This window comes from Pecten maximus, chromosome 2, assembly GCF_902652985.1.
Source record: "Pecten maximus chromosome 2, xPecMax1.1, whole genome shotgun sequence".
Taxonomy (NCBI): domain Eukaryota; kingdom Metazoa; phylum Mollusca; class Bivalvia; order Pectinida; family Pectinidae; genus Pecten; species Pecten maximus.
Genome location: NC_047016.1, coordinates 11,450,650 through 11,463,641, shown reverse-complemented (window position 1 = coordinate 11,463,641; position 12,992 = coordinate 11,450,650). Strand labels below are relative to the sequence as shown.

Genomic DNA, 12,992 nt, shown 5'->3' with positions numbered 1-12,992 from the left:
CAATTTAATTTTGCGATTAACAATCACAAAAAACCTAATGTACCTGTATGTACATGTTACTGAAACTATTTTGCAGCAATTATTTTTTTCAAATTTTATTTGCCCACAAAATATGTGAAAATTAATCACACACAAAAATAAGGTGGTTTACGGTAAGTTATATATATATGAAACAAAATGCCAGGTGTTCACTGTATTTATACGTATACCTTTACTGTCAGCAGAGGTCTAGTACTTGTCATCTTATATGTCAAATTGTTGTTGTAAATGTTTTACTAATTATATGTAATTGACTTATTCACCATTCATGATTGGTACCAGTGCTTTTTCAGTAAAGTAATATAATGATTACATAGAGAGTTGGATTAATCTTTACGTCTCTTTTAAATTAGATTGGTGTACGGTTAAACAAACTCTTAGATTGACCTAAAATACTTCCTTACACAATGTCTATGTGAATATAACAACAAAATCTTGATACTTTAATCTACATTGAACATTTAGGAATCTAACTGTAAATAAATGTAACTCATATTAAATTGGAAAATCCAAATGAAAGAAAGATTAGTGTTTCTTTTTTTTGAAGTGCAGAAAAAACACCAAAATGAATATTGTGTTTTTCTGAACAAAATACAAGAACTTTTGATGTTAAAAGTAATTTATCATGGGCATGATCTTTGGGTGATGCTTCACTACAACATCAGACTCTTGATATTTAGATAAATTTTCTGTTTAAAATTATCTGAACAGGTATGGTTTGAACATGTGCCTCGGTGTAAATCTTGTGTAAATCTTGCGTGGATATCTGGAGAATTCTCTGTCACATAACTCTGACTCTGCGCCAGTAAACAGCCTGTAGTGTGATCCAATGTCTGAGAGGAGATTTCCATACACAACACACACTAGCCTTCCCTTCAGACATTATATCCAGTAAAAAAACTTCTTTTTTTTAAAGATGTGAAAGATTTTGCTGCTGGTATAACCACAGTGTATAATATTAGCCTCTAGTGGTGAAAATTGGTGATTAAAAAAATAAAGACTGCCTCTGCTTTTGATTCCATTATTACCATATTAAAATCAATTTTACATACATATTAACTTTTTCGTAATCGATTCATTAGAACATTCATCATTTCTTTTACATAAAATTAAATTCACTGTCTTCTGGAATACAATATTTTTCTTCATTTTTTCATATAGTATTTCAATATGTGCACAACAGCTTATATTTGCTAGGTCATGCTCATCTGATGATAGTGGTACTGGTGTTGAATGGATAGAAGCTTGCTATGTAGACACCACATCTTTTCAGTTTGAACACCTTAAATTAATATATACCAGGTAGTTGTGTCACACATTCCTGAAATACCTTTTTTTCCCTGACTGACAATTACATACCTCCAAGGTATACACATGTAATCTGGGTCAAAGCAAGGTTTTTGATGAATTGTGTTAATGCATTATCCTTGTGTACAGGTTATCATAATTGTTCCACACAATACACCGTATAATTGTTAATTGTCATCATGAACAGTTCAACTCATAATCTGATACTGTTTCAGAACCACCAGAAAAATACCATCTTTGTTTACTCAGCGAAATATAAACATTAAATGTTAGCCGTTCTTATTCTATACACAATATCTGAACAATAGATTTTTTGTAAAAACAATAGTTACAAGTTGGAGTTATATTACTGTTATTGTTGTGAATGTAAGTTTGCAGCCTTATCCTATAAAATCATTTCCTGTACACTTCCCAGTCAGATGTGAAAAGCATTGTTCCTGTGCACCTATCCATTGCAATGAATGATTATTTAATGAGTCACGAATCAAAATGCAGAAAAAAAGCTTCAAAATATAGATCTAAATAAAATGGCCACTGGTTTCCTTCTATTGACAACACATTAATTATATTGGTAAAGCTGAAGTTAAAAGATCTATGGTAAATTATGTTGTTTGCCAGAATAGTATCACCCTGTGATCATGCAGACTCATTTTGCGGTGGCTGTGGGTTCTCCTTGTAGTAGCTGGTGGCTACCTCACTGACCACATCATACAGAAACACAAGAAAACAACTACCACAACACAGAGAAAGATCTGTGTAATGCTTTCAGCCTTCTATGAAATGAGTAGGGATAAAATCCCACACCCTGGAGATATCACACCTCTGGAACATTGGTCAGGTTATGTTACAACTGTTACCAGAGTTTAGTTTGATACAAGTGTCATAAAAAGCAAACTCTCTAAAGTAAGTTAATCTGGAATGTACAATGCCAAGTTCAGCACACATACATGAAATGTATGGACACTTAGTGTCATGCATATATATATTCCTAAATCCACTTAACTACTTATGTACCCACTCATGCATTCATAATAAAGTTATCACTTTCTGAATCTGACCTGAATCTTCTTTATCCTTACTAGCTAAAAAATGATAAAGTGATGCTGGGACTTCTAACCTTAGTATAAATATACAGTATAGGTTGGAATAATTGATAGGTTTCTGACATGCAAGTCAGAATCCATAGACATTCAATTCGTGTACTGGTTAAAAAATACCAGAGATTCCAAAGCTGTATTATTATGGCCAAGATTAGCATTGGGATATATTGACTATAAGATTTCCATTCAACTTTATTCAAATCTTATACTCAATCAACTTTGTCACTTTACACTATTGCCTCATCAATGACTTTCTGCTGTTTATATACATGTATACAAGTTAAACCAGGTTGTAGTCAGTGCTTCCGTGATTTTGGTTTGTTTTTGTTTAACGTCCTATTAACAGCTAGGGTCATTTAAGGACATGCCAGGTTTTGGCGATGGAGGAAAGCCGGAGTACCCGGAGAAAACCACCGGCCTACGGTCAGTACCTGGCAACTGCCCCACGTAGGTTTCGAACTCGCAACCCAGAGGTGGAGGGCTAGTGATAAAGTGTCAGGACATCCACTCGACCACCGCGGCCCCTATTTCTGCTGTTTATATACATGTATACAGGTTAAAGCAGGTTGTAGTCAGTGCTTCCGTGACCTTGATAGTATGCATATTTTGACTCTCCATAATCAATCTCTAGTGTTTTCATCCCTGGACATGTCTATTCGACATAAGTTTTGACAAATCAGATTTGTGATTTGATTTCTGAAATAGCTTTATATTTCAAAGGTTAACTGAAAGCCCTGTGTCAATAAAAAGGTTAATTGAAAGCCCTGGCCTGTGTGTCAATAATTTATGACTCCTCAAATCTTAATCCCTATTTTAAGAATTAGCTCAGAATCTACTTCAAAGGGAAAGAACACAGTTTAAGTTTCTAAGCAAGTTACAATACGAACAGAAATATGTAATGGGTATAAGGAGAAATACACACACCTATGAAATTATCATTCACTCGCCTCCTTCTCAATATGTGAATGGAAAGTTATTTAGCTGCCAGGTATATTTCACGACCCAATAAGCACAGAAATCTGATAAGGTTAAAGGTCGACATAATTGCATATACTTTATCTTGTCTAGCGGTGGGTTCTATTCAGCACATTCTTGGTTCAATTCACCCGAAGTTTATTTTCAGTGTATATACCCAGTATATATCTCTTACCTGGTAGTATATCTCTACTGTATATACGTAAGCACTGCTGTTGTTGCTTACTATTTTATTCATATTCTTCTCAATTCTTAAATATCAATGTTAAGAAAAGTCATACTGATCAAAATAAAAGACAGTTTATGTACACTACTGATTTTAAAACAGATACATTTCCAATTTCAAGATTGTTCTCAATTCAAGCCAGCAGTCAGCCACAAATGACTTATATTACATGACAAAGAAAATATCTATCTAAATCTGATATTTCTATCCCAAAAAGCTGTTCATGTTGTCAGATTCCAGAGTTACACAGCATTTCAGGCAACAAACCAATTCTTCCTAATTATCAAAATACAACCTGTGTGTCAACATCCTATAAAGAGGGAGTCAACACCCTGAGAATGCTCCCTCAACTCAAGTGCTGTACGTATATACCCTTAGATTGGAATTTATCTGCAGATAGTAATGATTATATACAAATGTAACTGTCTGAGGGGATACAGTGTTAAAATATACCTATTTGATGGAATATAGTACAAAGATGTATACATATAATTCTGTGTGAAAGGTTCATCCCACAAAGAAATTTATATGATATTAGTATCTACTGTAAGTCTAGCTAGCAGTACCCCATTACTGCAAGTGGCCATATCATATATGTATTGAAATGCACACAGGAATGTTTACAAACTACATGTACACATCTTATTTTCAACCAAAATAAGTAAAAACGTTCACCACTAGTGTATGCTAAAGGAATTAGTTCAGAGTCGCAGTATCTGTGTTAATAGGATTACTTTGTTATGCAGCCTTCAGGTCCCATTTCCAATACGAAATTAAAACAAAAAATAGTTTGTACACTTGGGATACATTTTTATAATGTGATGATAACTGGTACAAAGACATTTTGATAACTGACTCTATAATTTACCATAACAAAATCAATGTAACATATTGTGTTATATATTACAGACTTGTTTCTGCAACATTTTTTTTTAAATATCGGCTAAGCTATCTGTATATTAGAGAAAAAAATATATGTAAAGTTGTAAAATCTCAATTGCATGTGTACGATAATTACAATTAAGTTGCAATAGTTATGAAATTGTGAACAAATTCTTAATCTAAAATCAATGAGTTATTTCCCAAATGTAAAGTAGCGATTGAAATTCTTTTGAATTATAGACATATTTATGACCAGCTGAGTGCTGGAAATGAAGGATTAGTTTCAGCTTTATAGCCATTGTGGATATCAAAGTTATATGTACACACATTACTGCAACCCAAGGGGATCCCTGTACCAGATGCTACATTACAAATTTAAGTAAACCAAAATGATGAAAACACACTATGAATTATAATCTTAGCAAGTCTAGAATACAGGTCCTACAAAACATTCCTATACCTGCATTTACACGACAAATAAAACATATCATTGTGTGATTATAAACCATACTAATTAATTTTTTTATTTAGTTATTAGAGAAATGTTGATATTTCATTAAATGCCTAACAGCCATGCAAGGTTTTTTTTCAACCCTCTACTAGCACTGCCTACCAGGTCTATAACACTATCATATAAAGGAGAATCTCAGTGAGCACTTCCTGCGTTTATAATAACAGATACACTCTTGTCATGATAGCGATGGGCATGTGTTACATCAGTAACGATGTAACGCATTAATATGGTAACCATGTTCAACAAAATCAACCCTCCAGTTAAAATGTAATCTATAAACAAAATGAATAAAAATATGGCAGTAAATATGTGATAGCTTGGTAGTAAGACAATGCTGTCTCTGGTGAAGATCCTAAGTGTGTGGTTTGATGACTTGGATCCTTACTTGGGTCAGTTTGTGTTTCTCTGGAAACTGATCACAGATCACAGACAATCCTGTGCTGTCATGCTCATTCCCTTAGGTAAGCTACTTTACCCCAATTACTCTAGATCTAGATAACATATGTGATGGGCCTCCTATATTTTGTTCAGTGATGTAGCCACCAGCTACAACAAAGTAGACCTCCTCTTCAGAACAACGCTGGCTGTTCACAAGGCAATAAACCCAATAAACAAACATCAAATGTCACATAAAGATTAGCTTTAAAAAAGTTTATATTCTAATCTACAATACAACATTTCTATTACTATATCAACTTACAGGTTCCAAAAAATAATGCCAAACAAATCAATATTTATAATATCCTATACTTCTGTAAGGAACATAATGTACGTATAGGTGATAATTAGGTAACTGACATCTACAGTACTATAATAATCAGTATCTATACTACAGACATGTTTATTGTTATCACCAAACCTACACAGCTATTAATGGCACACATGCTTATTAGCACTTGTGTACATGTGGTCCCTGCAGGTGCTTTTGCTCATTATTCCCTTGTTACATGAATAGTTCACACATTATGTAATGTTGGCATTCACACCATATATTCACATATGTATTACTCATTAACCATATCACAGAGGTTGCCATGACAATGGTCTCCATCCCCAAGTACTATTTATATATCATATGACTACTTTATGTTACAGACACAATTCCAAGAATGTAAATGTATAACAATAGCAGAATCTATTGATCAAAATATGCTTATGACAAATTCGACAATATTTTCTTCATTGAAATAGATGATAATGTAGATGATACTTTGATTGGAATGTACAGAATTTAAACTTTTTTACAAGCTGGTCACCAATCACTGAAAAAAACTGCTAGCTTTTTAACATTGCCGGTTTAGTCATCTACAAGTAACCTACATTATTATTCATCTGCTGTACATGTTCAGTACATGGTATTGGCAAGAATGCACATCTCAAACTGACCTTCAAAATCCTGTTAGCTAACACAATTTACAAATTCTTCTCTAACCTATGCCTGAATTATGGATCTCTGTTGGAATATTGAAACTTATTTTACTCAAAATCTTTTAAGATTTGCAGAAACCTCACGTCCTTCATGCCACATTTTAATTCATTTGAATAATTTTGCACAGTTCAGAATATACAGAAGTGCTTTGCACCATTTTGAAATCCAATATTAAGAAGCATACAAATCCCCCTACCAGCCCCAAATAAAAATAGTAAGTTACCTTGACCAAAAACCCCTGAAACTCGAACTCTTCCCAGATATTATGGTTCTTTATCATTGTGTGAAGTTTAATTAAAATATCTCAAGGAATGAAGCTGCTAGCAATCTTTCAGCATTACGTACATGTATGCGACAGACAGAAATGAGACCTATATAGTCTCCTCGTAGTTTCAATGGTAGGCGACTAAAAATTATGACATTTATTCAATTATGGGACTCTTGCACTTCCCTATCCAGATTTCTTTCAACCTATTCTTCTCTCACAATCTAAATATAGCTAGACATGTCAACTCTTTATGTACTTATCACCGGATTACTGATGAGGCTTCAAAGATGGAGAAAACAACTGAATGATGCAGTTTGATTCATTTTCTGGCTTTACTGTTCATCTAAAGTTCTCTCAATTGGTATTCAAAAGTGCTTATTAAATTAATATCATGTATGTCTTTTGAACAAAATACATTTTAAATCTAAGTAAGATACGAAATAAAGCTAGTCATATACTGGATATTTTTTATTTGGTAATTAAAGACTTTTTTGACCTGGAGATGTTTAAATATTGTTATCAGTATTTGACTACCAGTTTATTTTGAAATAAAGACAATTCGAGATGGTGCTAAAAATGACACTGTCTGAAAGCAGGTATAATATTCAGGGCTTTTTCTGGGGGCTTTTTAGGGCCATTAATGGGCCTCATTACATTCCCAATTTAAATTGTTATATTCAAGTCATATTCCCAAAATTTGCAGTTTACTCCTGAAAAAATCTTTCACAATTCACCAATTGTTTTCCCAAAATGAGATAAAAAGGCCTCTTCCCAAACGATTGAGAAAAAAGCCCTGATCTTAATGGCGAAGTGAAAGGTTTTGGTGGACAAACTGGGCCTTAGGTGACTGGTCATTTTGACATCATACCACACCTGAGCCTTAAGGTGAGCATGTAATTCAGGGCAGACAGCTGTCAGTTAGGTGTACTAACCAGCAAATGTGACAGCTCGGTCTGAGATTGCATTACATTAACGCTGATTATTTGTTGACACACTAAAGTCAGCTGTGTATATGTTTATTCTCACATGCTAGAAGAAAACTGTTGTCAGATCTAGATGATATGCCATCTATTGAAATAAATGTGGAAGTTGTTAAATATCTTCTCCTTTTTCAGTAATTATGCTAGCTCATCCCCAAGCTCACATTTAAATCTTCTTAGTTTCTTTAATGCTAGTAACATTCTTATCTGTAACCTAATTTTACTGATATGTGTTTCTGCTAAAGATGACTATACACACATATACAAATTATGTAGCTGACAGGAGTATTAATGGATAGTCTAATTTGAAAATCACTAAATGCTACCGATATATCCTGTGAAGAAGCAGGATCTTATGTACTGATATAGTATTAAGGAAAGATCTAACATTAAACAATTGGAAACATAATTCATTTCATTATTTTTCCCCATGATGTCAACATCATACCTTACTAATGTTTTGACCATATATAATAGTAATATACGATTATTGTATTCATCAAAATTGATATGAGTATATATGTTAACATGCAAATAATACATTCTCCCGCAACGATTCATGCAAGATTCGACAACTGCAGATACTGTATGGCCACATTGATTAGAAATGCAGACATTGATTACCAGTCAGGGAATGGGTGTAGTTTTATGATGCCTCTCTCCACATCACGTGTTTCACGGTGACACGTACGCTTACCATTTCTTCTAATGCGTAAGTTTGAACAGTATTTTTTCATAATAAATCTAAATAAAACGCCAATGACATCCATTGTCAGATTCCACAGCATGTTGGAAGAATCTTCATTCGCCGGCAGCAAAATCGTATGACCAACTTCTGCATGCATTTGTTTACAAATGGCTTCTCCGCTTGCTCTATTGTAATTTACAGGATGTTTTGCTGTCAAATACATTAAGAAAATGACTTGTATGGTTTAAAAAGTTAATTTTACATACCTTCTATGCAGACGACATGCTCCCGAATCTGCTGCTGTATTAACGGGTCAGGGATAGCATCTATTAAATCATAAATAGCGTAGATACTCGGGTGTACGCTCTCGAATCGCTGGATCTCCTGACGGATAGCCAGGGAATTACTAAGGTATGGCTGCATCGGACTCCTCGAATTCATTGTCGAATACACATTCTATCATCTTTTTCTGACAACTGCCATGTTAAAGTTATCCTATTACGATGAAATTAAAAGAATTTCACCAATAATATTCCGTATTCACTCGACAACTTCAAGATGGCTCTGTAATGATGCGCATGTGCGACTGTAGAAAAACTTAACATGCGCAATCTTCTCACGCTATTTCCGGTTTACTTCCTGGTTAGGGTTTCGATACCGGCGAATACACAACGTTTCACCAAAGTTCGAAGAATCTTGCCTGAGTAACGTTATTTCATAACTGATACATAAGCGGTTTGTTGGGTAAGTATACGTCTGCGAACGCGCTACATCTAGGCATAACCCATTCATGAAATCAATGAATGATGTCACAAAAGAAAATTGCGTTGGGCGGATCAGTGCATTAAGATTATGCCATTAGAATCTATGCGATGCAATACACATATACAGGAAGCGAGCCGAGCGATGGAACCGTACACGCAAATCTTATCCGACCAAAGCTCCTTTATTTAATATAGAATGAAACTGTATTCAACGTTTGTGTATTTACCAAACACAGGTTCTAATATGGTCTTCTAATAGTATATAGCAAACATAATGATAACACGCCCTCTACTGCAAGGGTATATTACTAGTAGCGGGTGTGCAATCACTATTGTTTCTGAAGAACCCCGCACCTGTGCTACCAATGTATTTTACGTAAGAAGTAGGGTGGCTTCCACTTTCACATTCCAAATGATTTGTCCTATTAGTCGATCAGTTCAAATGTAACATTAATTAATACCATTTCAAGTATTAATTTGGATGCACCTGCACATAGAGTCACTGGAAGACTATGGCAAGGCACACCTGGAAGCAACATAAAATCACTTTGTTCTTAATTAAACATCTGCAAGTCGAAAGAATGCCTGAAATGTTAGTTAAAAAATGATGAACCAACTTGTCCTCGCAAATGAACACTTCAACAAGAGAGAGAGCAGTTTAAAATACATAGTTTTAGTTTAAAGGTAATGTTTTGGAGGTCTTTATTTGCGCAATCCAATGCCATTTTCCTTCATGTATTTAGATAGTTTGAATTACGTCTTCTTCTTTTTTATAAATATATGTTCTGGTGCCAAAAAGTCAATACCACATCTTGAGTAATTCAGACTAGCCCTAGGAAAAAAAGGATCACAACATGGCAACAGCCCTGGTATAACTAGATTTTGCATGAGTTTCCTTATAATCATAATATATGGTCATGAACTCAGGATTGATGTATACAGGATACGGTGATCCCAATTTGTATGCAGAATGTAATACAACCGTTTACCACTAATCAATTGACATCTAAATAGAGACCTACATAAGCATAGGAAACCCTGTCATTCTAGGATCTGTGCAAGTGGTTGTGATCCTTGTAATGTTATGCTTTGGAGGCTTTGCTTTTGACAAATAACTTTCAATGTTAGAGCTCAAAGTTCAAATACAAATCAATGATAATTTGATTGATACATGAAAACCATGACATGATGCTTCCATATTAAATATAGCCACATAATTAATTTTAAAGGTGTGATTGTCCAGTCTGCTATTATGATGGAGCTGAAATCTTTTTTTCTGACGCCTATTTATAAATCTATTGTAACACCAATGATTTCTTTGACTAATGGAGTTAATATTGTGGTTACAGGTATTATAGCATCATTATGAATGTTGAACATGAAGTAAGCCTGTTAGTTGAAGAGCTGAAGCGCCTAGGTGCTGACACCAAGAGTAAGTTTTGGCATATGTAAATGTAAAATTTACAACAATTACAAAAATAGTTCTATCAATTTATATTATTCATGCTTATTGGCACGGATTGAAGCACACAATGGGTCTTTACTGTTGGAGGAAACCAGAGAACCCAGGGAAAAACCACATGGTCGGAAAGGTGACCCCATACCTTTTCATGTCCCATCAGAGCATGGAGACCGGCCACCTAGGTGAAAGGAAGATGTGTTACCACTGTGCCACCTGAACACCCGTTTTGGCCTCATTCAGCAATGTTCAACTTGTATAGTAATAGACATATACCTCCTACATATTGTATCAAACTTAACTTTCATATTAATTACCAACCTATGTTCTCAAATTCATTTATTCCAATGTGTGTAGGACATATATCAGCTTTTGATTAATTTTGAATTGATAATGAATTTTAAGAAAGGTTTTCAGGTTTGCAGTCCTTCCACCCATCCCTCACTTACCCACTAGGCACCAACCCTACCTTCTGTAATATATGTTCCAATGCTGGTGTGTAGTAGAGATGTCAATACCTTTGTGTACTAGAGGTGTCAATACCCATGTGTACTAGAAGTGTCAATACCCATGTGTAGTAGAAGTGTCAGTACCCATTATGTACTAGAAGTGTCAATACCCATGTGTAGTAGAAGTGTCAATACACATGTATACTAGAGGTGTCAATAGCTATGTGTACTAGAAGTGTCAATACCCATGTGTAGTGGAGGTGTCAATACCTTTGTGTACTAGAAGTGTCAATACCTTTGTGTACTAGAAGTGTCAATACCTTTGTGTACTAGAAGTGTCAATACCTTTGTGTACTAGAAGTGTCAATACCTTTGTGTACTAGAAGTGTCAATACTTTTGTGTACTAGAAGTGTCAATACCTTTGTGTACTAGAAGTGTCGATACCTTTGTGTACTAGAAGTGTCAATACCTTTGTGTACTAGAAGTGTCAATACTTTTGTGTACTAGAAGTGTCAATACCTTTGTGTACTAGAAGTGTCAATACTTTTGTGTACTAGAAGTGTCAATACCTTTGTGTACTAGAAGTGTCGATACCTTTGTGTACTAGAAGTGTCAATACCCATGTGTTCTAGAAGTGTCAATACCTGTGTGTACTAGAAATGTTGGCTCCCATGTGTACTAGAGGTGTCAGTTCTCTTGTGTAGTACAGAAGTCAATACCTTTTTTCAGTAGATTTGTCGATGCCCCTATCAGTCTGTATTAGAATTGTCCACACTTTATTTGCAGACAACATTACAAGAAGTGTTTGGCTTCTCCTTTGGTAACACTATGTTGTTTTATTGAATTGGATCAATAAGAAATTAAAGAGGATAAACATCTATTTCAAAATTTAATATCTCAATGAATTATTTTAGAGTAGCATATATCCTGAGCCAGTAGGATTTTGCCAAACAACCTGTATTTCATTTGACTGCCTAGTTTATTTTTGAATTCCTTGTACATATATCATCTTAGGTTCATGGCCTGATCATATTAAATAAGTCATTTCTCTTACTGGATGGTAACTTGTCTAATGTTCTGGATTTTTCAGATTCCAATGGGAAGTGTGTTGTGAAATTTGGTACTCTTTTCAAAGATGAAAAATGTGCTAACATGTTTGAGGCCCTTGTCGGAACTCTTCGGGCAGCAAAGAAGAAAAAGTACATTAAATATGAGGGAGAGTTGCTACTACAGGGAGCTCATGATAATGTGGACATTGAACTTTTAGTAGATGAAGTACAATGACCAGGAAACCGACATAGGATGACAAGCAATTTCAGAAACTTAATTTCTGATTTTATTTACATGGTATTTGCAATAAAAACAGAGATGGCTGCTACACTTTATTTATTAAAAAAATTGCTACATGTTTGAAGCACTAACACAGTTAATTGGCTTATGTTTATGAGATTATACATCTGTGCTTCCATGTTTTCCAAAGGGAGATAACCAAACTTGTACTTGTGTTAAATGTAGTACTTTGAGTTAAAAAAAAAATTTGTTTTAGACTCTGTTTTACTCATTATTTCATGTTAGGGTTATGTTTTACTCATTATTTCATGTTAGGGTTATTGGTGTTGGATGAAGTTAAAGATTGAAGTGATGATAATGATAAAGAAAATGTCAGGGAAATTTTGTCTTAAAATAGGGACAAACTGGTAGTTTCTGAAGTAAGAGTTGTCTTTCTTACATGAAATAGATTTTCTATATCCAAGCAATACTCCACAAGATCTCAATTTACTACTAAGTGTTCTGTATGATATCAAGTGTTGTTTTGTAATATCAGTTTAACAGTGTTCTCTGTGATAATGATGCATACCACAGGGACTTCTCACAAATCCACATCTACACAGTTATATTATAAGTTAATA

The 12,992-nt window shown here is 34.4% G+C and overlaps 2 protein-coding genes across 11 annotated transcripts in view; one reads left to right on the top strand and one right to left on the bottom strand.

Annotated features, from left to right (window-relative positions):
• Positions 1–8,968, bottom strand: part of LOC117317544 (centaurin-gamma-1A-like) — a 114,917-nt gene extending 105,949 nt beyond the window's left edge. For all 10 annotated transcript variants that reach the window (XM_033872362.1, XM_033872370.1, XM_033872405.1 and 7 more), the window contains exon 1: positions 8,676–8,968. In XM_033872362.1, the coding sequence (XP_033728253.1) occupies positions 8,676–8,850 (175 nt within the window). In that variant the 5' untranslated portion in view covers positions 8,851–8,968. The remainder of the gene's footprint in view (positions 1–8,675) is intronic.
• A 71-nt stretch (positions 8,969–9,039) lies between these two features.
• On the top strand, positions 9,040–12,647 carry LOC117317609 (costars family protein ABRACL-like). Its single transcript, XM_033872461.1, has 3 exons — positions 9,040–9,153; positions 10,523–10,605; positions 12,173–12,647. Exons 2-3 carry the CDS (start codon positions 10,539–10,541, stop codon positions 12,364–12,366), a joined length of 261 nt encoding a protein of 86 aa, XP_033728352.1. The 5' UTR covers positions 9,040–9,153; positions 10,523–10,538; the 3' UTR covers positions 12,367–12,647.
• Positions 12,648–12,992: the final 345 nt, after the last annotated feature.